This window comes from Coturnix japonica, chromosome Z (genome assembly GCF_054131305.1).
Source record: "Coturnix japonica strain WE chromosome Z, WE-NBRP24, whole genome shotgun sequence".
Lineage (NCBI taxonomy): Eukaryota > Metazoa > Chordata > Aves > Galliformes > Phasianidae > Coturnix > Coturnix japonica.
In genome coordinates, this window is record NC_140702.1 from 63,015,670 (window position 1) to 63,037,028 (window position 21,359).

General features: G+C 37.5%; 1 protein-coding gene across 9 annotated transcripts in view; it reads left to right on the plus strand.

Moving 5' to 3' along the window:
* FYB1 (FYN binding protein 1) overlaps positions 1–21,359 on the plus strand; it is a 57,254-nt gene that overhangs the window by 27,778 nt on the left and 8,117 nt on the right. For 2 of the 9 annotated variants that reach the window (XM_085530162.1, XM_015848505.3), the window contains exons 3-15: positions 6,546–6,699; positions 7,055–7,165; positions 8,136–8,194; positions 9,363–9,382; positions 10,139–10,185; positions 11,400–11,517; positions 12,996–13,152; positions 14,408–14,540; positions 17,470–17,498; positions 18,637–18,706; positions 19,231–19,371; positions 20,063–20,094; positions 21,158–21,221. In XM_085530162.1, coding sequence (XP_085386288.1) covers positions 6,546–6,699; positions 7,055–7,165; positions 8,136–8,194; positions 9,363–9,382; positions 10,139–10,185; positions 11,400–11,517; positions 12,996–13,152; positions 14,408–14,540; positions 17,470–17,498; positions 18,637–18,706; positions 19,231–19,371; positions 20,063–20,094; positions 21,158–21,221 — 1,135 coding nt within the window. Of the gene's footprint in view, positions 1–1,908; positions 2,004–6,545; positions 6,700–7,054; positions 7,166–8,135; positions 8,195–9,362; positions 9,383–10,138; positions 10,186–11,399; positions 11,518–12,995; positions 13,153–14,407; positions 14,541–17,469; positions 17,499–18,636; positions 18,707–19,230; positions 19,372–20,062; positions 20,095–21,157; positions 21,222–21,359 lie in introns of those variants that run through there. The other 7 variants (XM_015848508.3, XM_085530165.1, XM_085530167.1 and 4 more) reach the window with 6 other exon arrangements.

Consider the following 21,359-nt stretch of genomic DNA (forward strand, 5'->3'; position numbering starts at 1 on the left):
TTTAACTAAGTTTAAACCACTTCTATCTTGCACTTACTCAGTCACTGAATACTTCAAACTGCCATTTTTATCCTGCATATATTTTTCCTGTACAATATAAAAATAATCATCTCAGTTTTATAAATAATGACATGCTTCCACATCTAATTACACAACAGTTGTTTTAAATCACTTTCCTCATGCCAGTCAGCTCTGCCCAAAGTATTCTGAATATCCTGTCTCATATTTAGCCACCACACAAATCAAGGCTATTTGAATGCTTAATGTTTCTCAGATATCATCCTCATTTGTAGGTTTTTCTAGTGTTCTTTTACCCCTTATCCATTTGTTTCTACAGCCTCATGTAGATTGGAATATACTCTCATCAAGGTACACAATCTGTGGTCTCTATTTCATCTTGGATTGTAAGGCACTGAAGTACCAAAGAAACCAAAACCAAAGAAAATATTTCCCAATTTAGATCAATGAGATGTTCTACTTGGAAAAGAGACACAAATTTTCCATCTGTCTGCTCAGATCCTGTTTTCCATAATGTATGAGCAAATATCATCAATGTTTTCTTAAAACAGAATGAGCTGAGCAGAGCTAAGTCTCCATTCTCCTCACTTCCCCCCTCCAAAATTTCCCTTTTGTGGGAGGTTACTTCCTCTGAATAATACTGAAAATGCACCATTACCACCTAAGATAAAAAACAGTCAGGAGAGCTGAGAAGAAAAGAAAAAAAAAAAAAAGAAAAAGACTGTTTTGAAGTATTTTTTAAGGTAGGACTTGGACTCAAGGGAAGCAAAATCAAAACCATTATGTGGACTTTGATTTACAGGCATAAGCAATGTCTCCTGTAATCTTAATGGCTGTATGGTTACAGCATCTCTGAAAACAGCAAATCAAAAGCACTGAGTTTCAGAAATCTTGCAATCATAGCCTGTTTATTCTCAGCAGTTCCAAAGAAGCATAATAGTGAAACACAAAATAATGGCTTGTATCTAAATCAATATGCAGGTTAAGGAAGCAGAGCAGAGAACAGCACTCTGCAGACTATGAATAAAGGAGGAAGTGGGTGATCAGCTGCTGCAAATGTAGTTGTAGGTTCTCAGCGAATTCTTTGTAAAACCCAGAAGCCTTCCCAGATCTTGCATGTAGAAATCGTGACACATTTTGCAGTAAAGCTGAAAAACAATACCATGTTTGCAAAGCAGCTCAAAATAATTTAATTTTGTAAAATAAATATCTACTTCAAAATGCAGAACTTTTGACTAGCAGTGTAACTGCTTAGAAAATCTGAAGTCCTTTTTTTTTTTTTTTTTCCCCATGGAAAAAAAAACATTAAATTCACTGAAAATTATGAAATTTCAGGCATTTTGCCTGCAGAACGTTTGGGGCCTCCTTACAGTAGCAGATTATTGTCAGGTTTTTTTTTTTTACATTAATATAACCCGGAAGGGATGACTCCTCATCAGTAGTACGCTGTATCAGGCATCATAAAGAAAGAGGTCTTTCCATAGGCTATAGTAAGAGAGAGGATATGAAATGAAGAAACAGATTTTTCCCTATATATGTAAGAAAAATATTTCTTACGGAGCAGGTTTTCATTAATATGTATATTGATACATTTATGGTGAAGTGGGTGCCACAAGGGTGAATTTGAAGTTACTGTGATTTGTGTGTCCGGTTTCTTTTTTTTTAGTATGCATTCTTCAATTAGACATTTCTGGATTGATGCCTAGATGCTGCAGCCCAATACCTTAATGGTAATTCACAGTTGTTGCGGTTAAGGTTGCAAAAGCTTCCTGGACATGGTCCTGAGCATCGTCCTCTGACCATTCTTGCCCAAGCAGAGGTTGGACAAAATGGCCTCTAGAGGTCCTTTTCGATCTCAGCAGCATACATAGTTGCTGCAGTCCAGACAAGGTTCACGAAAAACGTGAATAACTTAGTGCCAAGGAATCAAAGGTTGAACTGTTGAGCAGCTTGTGCCTTCAACCCATGAGAACTGAACTGCAGCTGTGAGTGCTTTACAACTCTTATTTTTTTCTCTGACTGTTTCTGTTCTGCTCATGCTGACAGTTTGATACTGTTCTTTATTTGTTTGCTATTCTCTCACTCAAGAAATGAAACACCCTGATATTTAGGGAAGAGGATATATAGAGTTGTGCCACTTCTGCTTCGTCAACATTGAAGCTTCTATCATTAAAGCTGTGAGTCTGAAAAGGACTGCAGAGAATGGGTCCTTGCTGAATCACTGGTTCTCATCAGATTCCTGTTTCATCTCAGCACTGCTTGTTGCATGTGTTCTTTTAGTAAGGAATACAGGTGCTGCTGGTTGTTTTTTTTTCTCCAGGTCTACTAGATGTTTCTGGTGCCAGTATCTCAGGTCTGAGAAATGCAGCACTTTGAGGCAGTCAAGGATGGTTTTTAGTAAGATGAGAAAGAGTATCTTCCCTTTTCCCTAACTTTAAACTTGTGTGCGACTGCACAGCATACAGGGGTGCCAAAGAATTAGGTTTATCTGTATATTTTTTGTTTGCATGCTTTAGTTGTTGCTGTTGTTTATTTGTTTTCATTAGTTTTTGTTTGAATTCACACAGTGAAGCATGGATGTTACTGAGAACTATCATACTCAGGCTGATTTTTACTGAAATTATAGTGCAGAATACCTGGATGAAAAGCAAAGATGGGTTCTGACTCTAGATGTTGTATTAGCTACTGACAATGATTCAGTATTTCTCTTTCACAAGCCAGGAATGACAGGGGTCATCAGGGACATCAGGGACACTTTACATCAAGACAGTTTCAGTGTCCTAAATTTCCTGCTACACAAATATTCAGCAGGAATGCAGGTAACCTCTGCCAACTGCACATACAGAAACTGTTAGAAAAGTCTCTCTAAGCCCATAGGAGAACAGTTTACAGTGTTCTGTGTACAGTCCTGCTGTGAGAACTAAAGCTCTAAGGATGATTTTAAAAATTTAGTATCAAGCATAATTAGCAGAAGTATTTAATTATTTATATGGAAAGTTTCTAAAGCTAACTTCTCTTCACTGCTCTACAGCTGCACATGATTTGAGGAACTAATTCCATTTCATCCAGTCTTTCATTTCTTTGTCAAGAACTTCAGTTTCTTTACCTGCTTTCTCAGTGCCTCCTGGCATGTGAAAAAGTGAAGAACTGAGAAGAGGCTGTTTGGAAGCGGTGTTAGTAATCAAAGCTATCATACTGTGATGGTCCAACACATTGCTTCCTGTGGTGAGGGTGCTTTGGGTGCCTGCTCAGCCAGGAGGCAGTTTTGATTTAATCTCACATACTGACTGTTCAAGAGCTGACTTCAGTTCCAGTACCAGTAAAGAACCTTTCTGAATCTCCAGAGCACCAAGCCCATGAGACTCAAAAAGAAAGGGGATCAAATTAAATTGCTCCAATTAAAATAAATAAATAAACAAATAAAATTCTACTGAAACATCATGATAGCTGTGTCGCTGTAAGCCTGTTAACAGCCTTTTCACACTGACTGTTGCTTTCCTATCTCACTCATCCCATTATTTTCAGTATTAGAATTAAAGCATTTTGTACTCACAGAAGTCTCACTTTGTGTAGGTGTAGGTAATTACAACTCTAAACACAGAGAAGAGAGAGTTCTACAGTTAGAGAACAGAAAAACTATGTTTCCATTATCATGATGACCGTTCAGTTCTTCTAAGATCCAAGAAATGAACATAGATAAAAACAGACAGGTTGTTCAATGCTTATAACTGAAAATAATTAAAAGGTATTTAATCTAAAATCCATCTGGATTTCTTTCCTCTTTTTTTTTTTTTTTTTCTTTTTTTCTTTTTGCTTGGATTTGGCTCTCAAGAGGGTGGAAGGAATATTATGCACAGGAACTTGAGCTGAATCATTACCTTAGTCCTATAAACTAATTGCAGTAATGCAAAATGATGTATAACTGTGGAAAAGTTGATATAGGATTGACAGTCAAAACACGTTGTGTAATTAATACCAAATAACATCGCTTTTATGAAAACAGACTTTTTGCCTTTGGGGACTTTGGAGAAATAAGGGATTATAGCTGGCAGTCTCAATGAATAGAGACTCTGAAAAGTTAAATGAAAACGAACTGAAAGTTACATGAAAATTAAGTAGTTCAGTGCCTTGTAAAAAAGAAATCTATACAACAGAGAGGAGGATAAACAACTGGATGTTTGAATAAAGACAATGATATGACAAAAAGGTTTGACGCATAACAACTTTGGGACTATAGCAATAATCTTTTGGAGTTTTGCTCTTAAGAAATCTTCATACAATCATAAAGTCTGGGGGAAAAAAAACTTCTTGCGAATGCTCCTTAGACTGATATTTGGTTGCCTGCAGTTCCAAAACAGGAAATCTAGAAAATGCTTCCTGACACCTAATGCTGGTCTTTAAACACATCACTTCTTGTCATCTCTACAATAGAAGTGGAGAGGGAGGGGATGTTTGTTTGTTTGTTTGTTTTTATTATTATTATTATTTAAAGAACTGTTTTTTCTTTGTCAGAGACTTTTTTGTTTCTCTTTCCTTTTTTCTCGCCATCTTCACCAAAATAGCCGCAATTCATTCAGTGTCTCCAGGAATTCATGTTTTCGAGATATCTAATCATTCCTACTGTTCTCCCTTGGGCTCTCTCCAGCTGATACACATTATCACCAGTGCAGTCTTCTCAGTACTAAGAGAAAGTATTATTTCACATTGTTTTGGGTCTAGGCTATTGAAGAAAATTGTCCTTTCGGCATTAAGGTTTTATGATGTCACATATTTTAATCTCATCAAATTAACTTTGTTAATATATATGTTCAGGTGTTGCTTCAAGGAGCCATGAACTGTTGACTCTGCTTGCAGAGGGAGCCTGGGTCAGGTGTCACTAACCCACCCGGGGCTGTTGTAGTGTTTGTGATTCTTGCTAGTATAATGTCTAATGTCATTGCAGTGCTCTTGCATGCAGAGAAGGAGAGACTGCACAAGTCCATGGAAGATAACTTTTTTGAGAACTGTTACCATGCAGAAACCACACTTAGCTTATATAAACTCACAGCAGTTGTAGACTAGGATATTATTGGGAAGAATTCATACACACATGTCTAGCTCTGAGCAGCAAATGGCTAGCCAGCATTGTAGATGGGGTGCATGATAAATTCAGTTTGTTCTGGTATTTGTTACCAAAAAAAGGTAAAATAAACTTAGTATAGCAATTTCCCTGCCACATGAGTCTGCTAATGTAAGGAGATAAGAATAATTAGTTGGACTTGATGATCTTTAAGGTCTTTTCCAACCTGAGTGATTCTATCATTCTATGTTTCTAACTCTTTCTCCTGTTTTCTTCCCCCAACAATGATCTGAAGCTGAGAAATGAGGCAGAGAACATTTATATCATCCAGCATTTTATTGTGTAATACAATAGGCTTTTGGCTCCTCATTCTGTCTCATGATATTGCTAAAATGGCAAGTAATGAAAGCTCTTTCAGTAGTCTTACTGAGTTTCAGCCTGGATATTAAGCATTAATAAATACTTGTTGTTTTGGGTTTAAGCCGCTTTTTTTTCCAGCACTTTGAAGACTATTCTGTTCTTGGTATGATTTTCATCTCCACTACACAGGTGTAAGCTTGAAGAGAACCTCCAGATGTCAAAAGGGTTTTGTTTTGTTTTGTTTTGTTTTCTTGTTGTTGTTGGCTTAACTGACATGTGAATATTATTTCTTCTCCTGCTCCTCTTAGATTTTGCTGGACTTTGCTCCATACATCTGGGAAGAATTCCTTCTGGGTAGCTTTTAATCCACTAATGCTAGTTAAAATGTAATCCTGTGCTTAACATCATGGCATACAGGCAGCAATTTTGTTAGAATGTGTGTGAGTAAGTTCTCTGACTATGAGCTCTCAAAGCAATAGTTGAAACAGTTTTAGTTGCAGCCTGTATGTGGAACACACATTCAGTGAAGTACACAGTGCAGTCTACTCATATAATTGTGGCTTCTGTGTTCCTCCTGCACTGCATCATCTTGTTTTTAAGAGTACACCTTTTTGTTGAGGGTGTAGCTTCCCAAATTGCATCATTTCTAGTATGGGTTTGCCAGTGAAAAAAAACAAAAAACTAAGTCCAGTCTTCTATAGCTGACATTACAAAGGTGTACAAAAACCTATACAGCTTTTAATCAGTACCATTTTACCACTTTTTGTTTCTCATCTCTTCCCTTTAGATTTTGTTTTTGAGCAAGGAAAACTCCAGCAAGACTGCATCACTGCTTCTGTGACACTGATCATTGCAGGCAAACTGTAGAATAAATGATAATTCAAGAGCACAACAGCTTATACACTGGACAAACAGATGTTTTAGTATCTCTTTCATGTGTTTGCAAAAACATTTTTAAGGACTGCTGTAGGCATTACATTCTTCTAGGCAGAACCTGAGTTTTCCATTTTCTAATCTTCTTGAGCTTTTTGCTTTGTTAATTTAGTCTGTTCTGGTTTTGTTTGTTTGTTCAGTTGTTTTTGTTCATTTCTGTTTGTTTGTTTTACAGGTGCTAAGAATGAAGGGTTTAAACAGATGGCACCTACCCCAGCAGCAGCCTCCCTATCTGCACCACCCCCACCACCTGCCTCTCACCCATCCCTGAACACCACTGCTGCTCCCAGCCTGCCGCCCAGAAATGTCAAGCCCAGCTCTGAAACAATGTAAGCAAGCTTAACATCCCAGGTCTTTCATCTTCTCTTCTATTTCTGCCATTTTTTTCATGTAGTAGCAGCTGAAGACTGTCTTCCAGGTTTCTGGGCATTTTGCCCATCTTACTCTTTCCCTTCACTGTCTGGGTAAGTTTTCTGTTCGTTTGGATTCTCCATCCATTTAGTTGTTTCCCCAGATAGCGTTATCTGTAAGGACACTTTCTCTGCCCCTTGGTAAGGGAGTAGGGGAGGGAGCAGACAGACATCCTGCTGGGTTTTGTACTCCAAAGAGGTACATTTCGTATGCTTGCATAAAGTCAGCTGAATCAATAACTGAAGCCTTCCTGTGCATTTTTCCGGAGGGAAGGAGTCAGGAGGGTCAGTCTGTCTTAGCTGACACCCCACCGTGCAAGCGCAAGGAACTGAGATCAGCGGTCGGTGTGAAACCGCACGACGGAGCGCAGCCTGGCCGGCCGCGGTAATATTAGAAGCCTCCGTTATACCTCGGTCTTACATCGCCCTTCTTCGAAAAGCCGCCGGCTAATCGGCAAGCCTACAGCGGTGAAGAGGGGAGAGCACTTCTTTATGGCGTGCAAGCTGACCGGAAACAAGCTGGGGATAATCTCGAGCCCTCCTCCGGCCAGCAGCTCGCTTCTAAGGGCAGACGGGGAGACGTATGGGACCGCCCGGCAGCGCTTTGGGCTCTGCCCGCACCCTGGAGCTGTGCTCCGTCCCCCCCTGGCGGCAGCGGCGGTCCCGGTGGGTCGGTGCTTGTTAGGGGTGGTCCCGCTCTCCTCTCCTCGCTCCCGTGACACCCCTCTATTGAATGAATACCCAGGCTGACAGTCCTACTTCGACTATTATAGAGTGTTCAAAAGTTAAAGATCTCTAATATAATTTCGAGCTAAATTTTCACTTTCTTACTTCTCTTGGTTTGGCAGCACTTCGGCAACATCAGAGCCCTTATACCTGACCTATTCTTAAGCTGTGGTTTCTCCTGTCCGCTGTTTGCACTTGCCATACAAGTCAGGGAGCAATCTGTAGAGCTGTATTTACCATTGTGCAAAACATCTGGTGTTCTGCTTGTATACTGTGTGCGAGAAGCCCTCATCTGTGAGTGTGATTAAGATGACCAACCGACACTCCACTTGGTCAGCTCATGTGCCTGTTGTATTTCTCATACCACACTCATCTCCATGGTGTCCGAGAGCCTTCAGCTCCTTTTCTCCATCCATACTCAAGACCATGGTGTCTGTATGTGAGAAACCTAATCACATGAAGAGCAGCTTAGGGAATTGCATGAGTACTTAAGGGACATATAAGGCTCAACATGGTGCCCTGTCATTCTATAAAATAATAGAAAAAGGCAGCAGAAAAATAGCTATATGAAAATGCAACCATAAAATTATCTTTATAGCTTTCACATGTTCCCTTTTTCTTATTTACAGAAACCCAGACACTGAAGAAAACTATGATGATGTTGAATTTCTTTTACAGGGTAGGATGGGTAAGTTTTAAATAATAACAGCTATATGAAGCTGTAAGTAAATTGTATTTGTAAGAGAAGCAAAAGCATATTGTATCTTAATGTGCTTGTGAGTGATTGATGTAACTGATTATTCTGGTACTGCAGTTTTATAAACGAAGAAGTTTTTCTCATAACAGCTGTTTTACAATTAATATGACATCCTTTCAGGAACTGCTTTAAATATCTCTCTTCCACTCTCCTCCCCTAGTCTCCCTGTTTTTGTTTTGTTGTTGTGTTAAGTATAATGGGTCTGCAAATTACCAGATTTTAAAAACCAAACCGAATTAATGCTGTTCTTTCAGAGTTGAAGCTGTGCACTCCAGGCATTTTTTTATACTTGATTAAGAAAATAATAATATCTTGATTGTGCTTCTAGTGTTTCTTTCTGAGCTGCCTTCTGTAAGAGGCAGTGAGTGGCTGTGCTGTACCAGGAGCAGCCAGAGAAGCAAGCAGATTGCAACACAAAGAATTTCAATCTGCCTTCTGATCTCTCTTCTGGAGGCATCAGTCTGTGCCAGGCACAGTATGTGTCCTTTAGAGTGATGGCCATCCGTGCTGTACAGCACTGTGGGCACTGGAGCTGCATCTGAGCCCAAGCTCTTTGCTTACCAAACCTATCTGTGCAGGGAGGAGGAAGTGGTGGATTCAGATTTCCTCCTCCTGCAGCTCAGGGCAGACACCGGCTTAACAGGAAAACCTTTGCACCCCCTAAACAGCTGCAGGGTTGGTGCAAGAAAGTTGTTTGTGGTCTGCTCAGACCAAGCTGTCTTTTTATTTTAACGCTGATATTAAGTATAATCAGACATTTTATCATTAAAATTCCTTAGTTAATTTTGTCAGTGTCACAGATGAATCTTGAAAACAAATTTTTCACTTCTAAAACTGTGGCAAAATAAGCTATTTTTTACAAAACAGCAGGTGAAGTGAAGTGTTTAAAGCAGGTATGACCACTTTACAATGTACAAGAAAAAGTACCTTGAAAACCTCTGTTTTTTACACTCTAAGATCCTCACTGAAAGTAAGAGCCTGCATTTATTTCCATTTAATACCACTTGTGTTTTAGCAGTCTGTAAAGAATTAAGACTAGATTGAATTGCTTTTGTACAACAGAAAATTAACATCCTGATTTTTATTTTTGGTTACGCAGGTCCTGGAAATAAAGATGGGGTAAGCATTATCCTCCCTGATAAATTTATCCTTTTTAGTGCAAGTTACTTCCAATTAATTAGAAAATGAGTTGTGGAATGAATCTGGCCACACTGACAATAAATCGTAGAAGTATTTATTATGCAGGACATAAATAAAACTGTGTAAGCAGAGCTAACTATCAAATCTGGCTTGACATTAGTTTACTTTTTTAACAAAAAAAGAGTGTTTTTGTTGTTGTTGCTGCTGTTTTTCTTTAAAAACATAACAAAACTTCTATTTCTTTTGACATTTAATCTCATTGGGCTTTCCCAGAAACAAGTGCCCTGTTCTATTATAGTAATAAATGACTTGCGTCAGCTGAGCATAGGTTTGTCTTGATATATGTGAGTACCTGGCTGAACTAGGACTAAAGCAGGTTCTCAGACCCTAATCTGACTTCCATTTAGATACCAGGCACTCCAGAGTGGGATGTTAGTTACTGCTACTAACTGTGGCACTTTCATCATAGCAATGCAATAATCATTGCAGATAAAGGGTTTCCAGGACTAGTATTGAAATTTAAAACATTCACTTTTGATGAAGCATTGTGCTGCTGTGATAGCAACAATCAAGGGCACTATAGCTGATATCATAAACACAAAGTCAGGAAAAAAAAGGATGGGTATGAAAATCTTTCTGTAAATGTTTTTATATAGTCTGTAAAGCTCATATAACAGGTGCATGTTCTTCTTTTCAGATGTATCTAAACCATTTAAAATGATTTTTGTCTTACAGGACCAAGGAAGTGATGGAGAGATGTATGAGGACATAAATGACATCAGGTATTAATTTAAAACCCTGTAGCCTATTAGCAAAAGCCTACAAACCCCTGTATTTTTATTAGCAAAAGCTTCCTAGAAGAGGTGCTTCATGTGGCACAATAGAAGTGATTCCAGTGCAGTTGCTACCAAGCATTATTGGATTCATCCATTTCACTTAGGGAAAGTCATATTGTTCACAGGTTATTTCTAACTTTTATCTCATATGCCCTGGGGTGGAAAAAAATCCTTAATAAAACAATGTTATTACTGTGAGTTAGGTAAAAGGAAAGTCTGATTTCTGATCTAATGAACATGTATGAATCCCTGTTTGGAATTACTGCTTAGAAGCAAAAGCAAGGTCAGCCCCCTCAGTATTATGAACTCACAGAGATCCTTTTGTTGTGGTTGTTCTTGCTTTGTATATAAGTGAATTTGTATGAGTGACTGGATTTACAGCTCACATGGACCAAGACTCCTGGCATTTCTGTAGAGCTGAAATCAGAGCTCTGCTCACTTGTTAGCCCTTCATTCTGAGGAGTGTCTCACTGCACTAATAGCTAGGTATATGGGATTCATTGTATGCTAGGATGTAAAGAAACATTCCAATTCCTTTGGAATAAATGAGATTCTGAAGTTCCTCCACCAAAATATTGTTTCTGAAGTAGAATGACTTTCAGCATTAATTTCTTGTTAAATTCCCTTCATAAAGTTACAGAAAAGCTGTAACTATCATCCTACTTATATCTCCACATCTTAGTACAATCTGGCATGAAATGCATCACAGGCAATGTACCCTGGTGTATTAGGCCCACTTACAATGCAGTACACTTTATGTTGACCACTGGAATATCTTTCAATTAAGTTTAAAATAGCATGACCCTGATAGGTTCAGGCTTCAGTTCAGGCTTTGTGAACCACTGATGGCCTGGATATGTATTTGGCATCTAAGTTTGCTACCAGTTTCCAGGCCTCCTTATCAAAATTAGCCTAGAACTGTTTGGACGTGCACATGCAGAGCCAGCCTTCCTTTCTGCTATATTGTCTTGAAAACAGCTGCTTTAAATTATGTATGTGGTATAAGAGAGAGAGCTACTTCTTCAATCTTTTACAACCGTGTTTGGGTTTAGAATTTGCTTCTTTGGTTTCCCTGGGAGAAGCAGTCTTCTGTCAGGTGTAGCTGCTTTTGATGTTGGGTAAGAAACCTTTACTGAGACTTGCACTGTTGTTAATTCTAGAACATCAAGGGAAAAAGAGAAGAAATCAGAAAAGGAAGAAAAGAGAAGATTGGACCAAGAAAAGAAAGAACAAAAAGAAAAAGAAAAGAAAGAGCAGGAAATAAGGAAGAAATTCAAAGTAAGCACTTTGTTTTGTACACTGGGCAAAGACATCTAAGATTCATTGATCAGCATTGTTGAGTTCAAAATAGTTTTGCAGACGGGTGAGAAGTGTATTTGTTCTGCTAGGTAGGTCAAGCACCTGGATAAATCCTGAGTACAGTTTTCACCTACCCTTTTATGTTTGGCATATGACTGATTTCAGACTCTGTAATGAAGACAAAGACGTTTTTTCAGTGTTTATGCTGTATTCATTAAGTTCCCTTATGTTCTATTTAGGAAAAGAAAAAAAGCCTTAAAAGCATTTTTCTTCACTTTTTAGTTTAAAATAATTTTCCTTCACTGAATAGCACCAAAAACCCTTTATAAAAATGGAAATTGGGGACCATATACTTCATATTGTTTGCTTAACTCAAGCTAGATACAACCATATTCAGCCTCTAAGAGATTTCAGCATTAAATAGCATCACATTACCCTTGCCTTAGTCTCCAACTCAGAGGGACTTCTGGCTTAAATGGATTGGAAGGGTGTATGATACATTTGTATGGGAGCTACAGTTACTGTCAGAGCTTAAGATCTGAGTTATGAGTTAGTTCTTTCTGCTTTCTATCTTTTTATGTAGCTGATGGTCAGCACGCTCCCACAGTTTAAAAAACTGCCAATCATATTCTTTTAATTGATACTTATTTGTGATGTTCTCACTCTGTTCCCTTTGGTTTCTTTGTACATAGTAGGTAGATTTATTTTTCTTGCTTTCTGCTATGCACTGTGCACAGCAACTCCACAGTGATTCTCCCACATCATAGCCTTGAGATGAGCTGAAGAGCAAATATTAAAGGAAAATATTAATAGTTAATAGTGATTTAGCTGATGTTTGTCAGGGGGTTAGTGACAAATCTACTTCATATAAGAATAGGTATTCCTAAGACAGTCTGTTGCTGTTAACAGCCAAATCTTTCTGCAAAACTACTGATGTGGTAAAGCACAGAAATTAAAATCCAAACAAGCTTCCCCTCAACATACATAAAGAAATTCCTGAATTCTAACAAACTGGACAATCACCTCTTTGAGGTGCTTGTAGGATCACTTATAAAGCATAATTTTCTGCACATAACTTATGTGGAAGACTTTCTTAATCTTACTGGAGATTTCTTCTGGAGTTCTTCTGGAACTATGTGGATCTGCCTGGTAGAACCAAATACAAATCTGCTTTGTGAGAAACAGCTACACAGTTTGATTTTAGTCTATTGTTGTGCTTCTGCCACTCATTCAGCTGCTTTATTTCGATTTGGTTGCCTTCTCTTTTAACACCCAGTTTTAACTATAGTTCATAAGTTGGAAGAAGGGGTGATGTGTTTTTATTTGCCTATAGTATTTTAAATGTCAATGAAACAAGTAGTCATCATGATAGTTATTTTATCCTTTGCGTGAACATTTGGGAAAGAACTGTATTTTTCTACATCTGTGACTTTTTTCATTGTTTTTTTTCTCTGCAGTTAACAGGACCCATCCAAGTTCTTCATCAGGCACGAGCTTGTATTGACAGTAAGGGAGGGAAGAATGAACTGACTGTCAAGCAGGGGGATCAAATTGAAATCATTCGTCTAACAGACAACCCAGAAGGAAAGTGGCTGGGCAGGATAAAAGGGTGCTGTAAGTTCTGCTTCTTCACTGTGCTACTGAATGTTTTCACTATAAGAAAGGGAACGTGTGTGTGCATGCAGCATTTCACTAGAAGAGTCACCTTAACAAGGCTGAGTCACTGATCAACAAAGCAGTAATTACTACCATGAGCCCTGCTGACTCTTCACTTAGCATGCAGAGCTCAGTTCATTGCAGCAAGTTATTGTAAACATAATGTAAACAACAGGTACTACAATAAGTTAGGAACTATTCTAGGCATACACTGGGATCTTCAAGGACCTGTTGAGAGGTAATTCATCCTTCAAAGTAACATCAGAATTTGGCTCCATGCAAGTAATGATGTTGGCTTTTTCAAGTTGTTCTATGAGAAATAAAATGGATCTACCTAAATTAAAAGCAGAGAATAGAAGATCTTATTATAAGTGTTGTTTTTGTTTTTTTTTTCTTGCTATTTTTTTGTTTGTTTGTTTGTTTTGTCTGAAATATAAGACATTTTTCTACTTGTATTAACAAATTCAGTGGATCCATGGCTATGGTGAAGGGCTGACTATCTGACTCTGGAGGTGTAGCGAAGATATTGAAAGATGATCCATAAAATCAATGGAAGCCATTAAAATCAGTCTAAATTATTAAGAACACTGCTTTAAATTTTTGGTGAGATTGAAATGACAATTTCAATATGAACTCACACATGTACAACTGGACAGTACCTGTTGAGCACTTTGTAGTACTTGGCATTAGAAGACATTAAAGAAATATTTCCCAAATGAGGATAGGACAAGAGAGTTGGGAGAGTTCACTTGGGAATATAATTAGTTCTCTTTAGTGATATTCCACAGAGAGGAGGATGGTAATACAACTCCAGTGTATCTACCAACACAAAGCACAATCCATGCAAAAAAAAAGTGTCTCTCCTTCCTTACATCCTGTTGGAATCTTTGTCATGGACTGTACTGAAACATGCCTAAAGATCACAGTGATCCCAGGGTCAACAGAGCTTGTACCATCTCTGCTTCCTGGGGCCTGCTCAAGAAATTCTTCAGCTGTAGCTGAGAATCAAAGATGAAGTTAACTTGACACAGGTAGAGGAGGGCTGAGATGGGTCTTGGATTTGTACATATGTAGGCAGATAGAATGACACATTTCTATGAATGTTTTCAAAGATGATCCAATATAACGTAATCAGTGATTCTGTATCTTCTGTTAAATTGCACTTTTTATTGCAGGCTTTAAAACTGTAATTAACATGGTTTCTTTTATTTAGATGGATACATTAAAACAACTGTAGTGGAAATTGATTATGATTCTTTAAAAACAAAGCAACAAGCTGTTGTGAAACAACCAGAGATTGACCAAGAGGTATACGATGATATTGGAGAACAGGACAGTATTAGCAGGTATGTATAAGGAACACACTAAAAGGAATCATCTCAGACTGTCTGAACAGGAGAAGTTTTACAACTACCAAGTAGGCTGTTTTCATAAAACAATCATTTTGTATAAAAAACGTGTCACTGAACTATTCATTCTGAAGTAGTCTAAAGAATAAGATGGACTCAGTGGTTCAGAATCTATAAGCACTCACACTCAGGAGAAATCCTTGCTGTCCATTCTGTATCATCACAACTCTCAGGAAAGAAAACAAAACCTGCAGGATTTGCAGTTTTCTCCCCTCCCCTCTCACTCCTTGCTCTGTTTCTTGAAGTCATACACTACCTTTTATAACATGTAAGAATAAATGACTTTTCTCCAGAAGCACTCATTGTGCTGCAGAATTTTTTATCACCCTCACTGCACTCAAATGATGTCTTACTACCTCCTTTCCTTTTCTTCCTTTTTTTTTTTTTTTTTTTTTTTGTGTGTGTGTGTGTGTGTGTGTGTGTTTGTTTCAGAAAAGAAAAAATAAGCCTCTTAAATTCCCTGATATAACCTGATATAGGTATGGGCTACATTTCCTTTAATTTTGTCTTAAAAAATAGAATTGCAAAACAGAACTTTGAATGATAATCTAGTTCCAGCTTCTCTGTCATGAGCAAGGGCACCTTCCCCTAGATCAAGTTCTACAATTAAACAGTCCCCAATGCATTTGCAATGCAGTGCTACTTTGCAGCCTCTCTACTTCAGCGTTCCATGCTTCTAATGTCAAAGAGACCTGCAGCTAGAAAATGATAATCTCCAGCCAATATCAAATTTACTGGCAAAGTAGTATATTTACGATCTTGTGATAGGAGCTGGAGCTATCATATAACCCAAAATGAATGTAGTAACTCTGTTACCTGGCCTTAATATGAGAGTCTGTTTCTGTCTCATGAAGTAGCAAACCAGTGCTCATTCTCCATCCTGTGTCCTGATGTGCAGAATCACATACACTGGAATTCAGATAAGAGGACTGTGTATAAGCATACAGGATTTCAGAGTGTAGAACAACTATCGTGCAGCATTCAGTTATTACATCTGGTTTTAGGGCTTCCCAGCACCTTTGCTTAGAGATTTGGCTGGAATAAAATGATTGCAGCTGTCTGGCTGGGTCACAGATGATCCTCAGCTGCTAAAACTGCCTTATGAGCTCCAAAGGCAGCACTTTGAAGATCTGCCTTTGGGCTGGCATTCTTTAGGTAACTAATATGGTTTTGCATCTGATATTTTTGCAGGTTGCTCAGTATCAATTTCCCTCAATGCGCATTGGTCTCATATCATAGTAATGGTAGTCAGAAGAGTTATTCAAGTTATTCTGGGGGCTAGATACTCTTAGTGTAAGGTACTTCCATCACCAAAGTTGTTTTGGCCAATCCATTTTGCTATGTCGAGCATCACAATTAACCACCTCAATGAAAGTGATGTAGGAAAATTCTTCAGATTAATTAAATTCAAAAGCAAACAAGAATACTTACATTGTTGCATACAGAAATAATAGTTAAGTGAAACTGGATGGCTGAATGAATGGCTCATATTCATTAAATTTTTAGGGATTGTATTTTGACATTTTTAACTTCTCTAGTGATGAGTAGCATTCTTTTCAGTTCATGAACATGAATTGTTGAAAGGTCTGAAGTGCATCAACTTGTTTTTAAACCACTGTAAGAATGCCACACTATAAAAAAAGCCTCTTTACCAAACAGCATTATCTCATTATCAGGAGTATTATTTATATTCCAAAATTAACAAAATACTAGGGCTACTGTATTTCAGTAGTTCTTGACACAAGAGTTTAAGAAAAATCTCACTTTGATGTACGTTTAAACAAGAATTTGGCCTGGAATTAATCTTAGTTACCATGAGCCTATCAGATTATTTACAATTACTGTTAGAACATCACACTAATCCTTGAAAGTCTAGAAACATGCAGTTAGAGGTTTAAAGCATCACCTATTAAAAGATAGTTGAGCAATAAGTTTGCTGGCTTACCATTTAATCCCATGAAAATTGCCTCATAAGGGGTGAATCTAAAGGGTGTGGGTGCACTCTCATGTGTTCAGTCAGGTTATAATATAATTTCCATCCAGCTGAACTACATGACATCCCAAGATCTCTTCCAACTTGAATTATCCTGTGATCCTAAACTATATTTTGTTCTTTGGCTTAATGACATCAACAGCAATAAAAAATACTTTCTGAATACATAATTAGCTTGTATCACCTTGAAATTAAATGAAAATGGCATAAATTTCCAATAGTATCAATTAAGATAAATTAAGTTTAATTATGCTGAAGATCTGAAAATGTGCACCTATATATACCTTCAAATACCTGCTTAGATCTCTGCAGATTTCCCTCACAGCTTATCTTACAAATGCTGTGTCTCTTGCCCCTTTACATTAACTGAGGAGGCCATAGATAACTGATTTATTCCACCGTGAATTACTTTGAATGATATTCTAAAACACTTTTCCACCTATTTTGTAATAAACTACTTCCAAGGATAAAAAAAGAGCAAGTTTTCTAAATTCTTTACCTAACTGTGCTGAAAGCTAATCTCTCCTCATCTAACAGCTAATTCACTCATGAATTAGATGACATACTTCCTTAGCATTACTGAGAGTGCACCTACTTTTTAACTGCAAGAAGTCAGTTCATGAAGGCAGACACAAAAACAGAAGTGGTACATTTAGTTGCAGCCCCAATAGTACGTGTAGGCCTGTGCCTCAGCTTTCGGCACATAATTTGTAGCACACAGACAGTAACACAAACAAGTACCAAAGCCTTCTGGTACTAGGTTTAGAACTAAGAACAGTTAAAGCAAGAGGTAATCATGATGTGTTGTACTGTTTGTTTGTTTGTTCAAAATTAGAGTTTTCTCTAAAACTCCTGTTGTTTTTGTTCTTCCAGTCAGAGTGGTGGTCGAAACGGAGCTGGAAGTAAGTTTCTATGCATGCTTTTGGGGGAAGTTGTTTCTGTATACTGCTTACCTTCAGATCCAGGCCTCTGCAGCTTCCAAATAATGCAGTATAATGCAGTAATTACCCATAATCGTGCTATGTATTAGCTAACTAACAACAACCGTGGTGGCCAGATTCACTTTCTTACACACCTGCATGAACTTGGAGGAAAATGAATTCATCTTCACATACTGTGAATTGGAAGCATGCTAGATTATAGACAAGATATTTTTATGAAATGGTAAATGACCTCACAAAACAGGAAAGACGTAACTAGAAAACAGATTTCATGTCAGATAAATCCATTTCTGAAACAGACAGTGATATTAACAATTGAAGTTGAATTTTTATGGCAGATTTGAAGGGTATTTCAGTTCCAGCAATAGTCTGGAGTCCTAACTGTTATATCTGCAGTAGTTCCACACTGTCAAAAACACACATTCAAATCAGTTTCCTCTTTGGTAACACATATATTTATGTAGCATTCTTTGTTGATCACAAGAGCACGGCTCATCTTCTCAGCTTAGAGTTTAGATACTAGTCATGGGAGAAGCATCCCCTGGCAGTCCTGAATGAAGCTGCTGCCAGATAAGTACAGATTTCACTAGGAGCTCTGACCAGAGGCTGGAACTGGGTATGGAAACTGAGCTAGCCCTGCTCTGAGGGAGGTGGGGCTCAGAGGTCAGAGCTGTGGCCAAAATGAGGAGCTTGCATTGCACTCGCCTGTAACTCCCGTGGATGAACACAAGGTGTCATCTGCTTGAAGTGCTGGTGTGAGATCTTCAATCATCTCAAACAGAAGCACACTAAAAAAGGCATCGTGTCAAATGGGACAAAACCAACTGCTGAGACTTTCATCAAATACAGTGTAAATTCATCTGTTTTCTCTATTCATGCTCCTGTTAGTGGCAATGTCATGTTTAAGTGGCGTGCCCAACTGGGACATGTCTCAACTGCTATTTTAATAAATAGGTTCTGCAGGTTTACAGAAAAAAACAGTTTATAAGAATATTGCACAGACTTTGCACAGACATCTGACACGCTCAGGCCAGTAATTAGTACCATGTTCAGAAGCATTAAATATAAATACATTAACTTACTCTCTGATTTCTTAAAGAGATGTTCCCTCCTCCTCCTTCTGATCAAGAAATTTATGATGGAGTTGATGACACAGATGCTGCTCCTAGGTATGTTTTCATATCATTTAAATATGAAATGTTTTATTTAAATGTTTAAATTTTAGCTTTTCTTAAAATTTGACATACTAATTAAGAATAGTTGGGCTTTTCAGTAAGTGAGTTTGCATCAGGTGATAAATGAATCTAAAAAAGAAAAGGTTCTTTGGACTTTAGGAGAAGTTCCATTTTGTAACTAACATTAGTGTGTCAGCAAAAGAAGCTGCCATCTTGAAAATCACCAAGTAGACCAAATAACTCTGATATGGGAACATCTTGGAAAAGAGCTTGCTACATAACAGCACAAAGTCAGAAATCAGGTAGAAAATATCTATAACTGTAAATGTATCTCCATGGAAGAGAGAAATACATAATAATATATTCATTATTATATACCTAAAATACATACTTGAGCATTTTAAATAGTTTTGTATCCTCACTGTGTTGACGTTAATGATAATTATGTACCTCAGAACTGGAGTTTTTGAAAGGAGTGTTACATTTTACATTGTGATAATTGCATGCATACTCCAAAGGTCTGTATCACAGGATGAAGATAAGAATGATATCTGGTCCTGGAGAATACTGAAGAAGCTAAAGATCAAAGATTGCAAAAAGAAAAGTGTACGAGAAAAAACAACCAAAGTCAATGGGGCAGAAGATAATGGAAATTTGTTGTAAGAGTCTGCTAGGAAATCACAGTGCACATTAACTAATTCTAATAAAGCACTTATTGCATGCTACTAACATGTTCTCACAGCAGCCTAGTGAATCATGCACCAAATTGCAAATCAGGGCAATATTTTTCTGCAAAAAACATTGATAACTTTTCTTCTAATCTTTACAATGTAATTATTATACTTACACGCTATATTTGTTGCATGATCCTAGTAAATAAAATGTAACAAAAAATATATATACCCTTAAAGAATGCTCAAATAGTGCATCATCTCTTCCACTCTGTTGATGCCAGATTCTTCTGTTCTCTATTTAAATGTAGGCTGTTCACCAGCAAAATGTATCTGATATAAACTGGTAAATCTAGTTCTGCCAATCCAGATTTTAGGAATATTAAATCATGGAGAAAAAGGCAAAGATTATCTTCTTCCCGGCATGCTTACTGGTTAGGTCAGGAATTAATGTTTTCACTACCATCTTTTCTCATTCACTTCTAAACTAGTTTTCAGTGGTAAAAAACACTTGGTCCTTGACAACTGATAGTGTCAGCAGGTCTTAAAAATATCTGGACACTACTTGGAGCCCTTCTGTCATAAGTGTAGTAAATGATGTGAAGGGCTGTCAATGTGATATAAATATTTAATGGTCACTTTTTTCTTATTTTTCTTTTTTCTTTCTTTTTTTTTCTAGAAGGTCTTCTTCAACAAAACAGTTTGGAAAAGGTAATTAATCGTTTATTGCTTTGTCTCTGTATTGATTATTGATCCTTTTTTTTTTTTTTTTTTTTTTTTTTCCCCTGCATATATTACTCTATGTTGTGTGTTAGTCACAAAAACATATCCAAGGAAGGAAACAGAATTTCCCATTACTTACCCAGTTCTAGCAAACAAATCTGAAATGTTGTGACTGATTTGGCTACAGATGAGGAAGTACCAATACAGTGCAAGCTTCCTAGAAAACAGTTTAATGTATTTTTAAAGAAGGCAGGATGCTTCTCTTGGAGACTTCCAATTATTCTTTTCATTTAACATAAGCGTGAATAGATGAAGTTGGAAAGTAACTCCTAATGAGAGACTTCAAAAGCATAGAGAGATGCCTGCTGTTATTTTTATCGCCTGCTGTGTTGTTGTAAGAAAACATAAATATCAGCTCAGCCAGGAAATAAAGAGCAAACTCTCACAAGTTTGGGAGCTTCTGCCTGAACTGAATTCTAAACCTTTTATCTCCCACTGTGACTTTTTTAAGCCATGGATTTAATAAGTTGAATAATTGCCTTCTTTCCACAAATACTCTGGATGTGATTCAAAGTGTATTCTTGTGGTAAAAATCTTTTCCACTACTCTGACACTATGAGGTGGCCTATAAACTGGTGTACGTGTGAATCATGTCCACTTCTAGGCAATGCTACACTGACCAAAGTGCAACAGAAGTGATTAAGCGTATATTAAAATAAAATCCTAAAAATATACTTTGGTGCAACACAGTGGGAAATAGACTAATTAAAATGAAGATTAAGGGCTATTGCATTAGCCAACATGTGCTAAAACTTGTTCTAGCTTAAGAAGATTAAAATATCAGTGAATACCTATTATTATTAATAAAGAGTCTTATTCTGAAAAGGGCTGCTTATGTATGTTTTGCTCAGCAGTTTGTGCAAAACAGAGGACCCACAGTTACTACAGAAAAGGAGTGACTACAGGACACTGCAGTTTCTGGTCAACTTACCTATAATGTTCTGAACTGCAACATAGTAATGTTGAATCTGTTTTAATGATCTTGTTTCAGATTGTGGAGACAGTGTTTATGATGATGTAGATTCCTCAGACTTCCCTCCACCACCTGAATTCAAGCAAGTGAAAATTACTATTCTGATTAAAACTCTTTATTATGCTCTGATATATTTTCAAAGTATTTAGTGTAAGTGGACTGTATGGTTTATGTGATGGTATCAGGTCTCGTGGTTGTCATAACCCTGCTGCTGGTAATG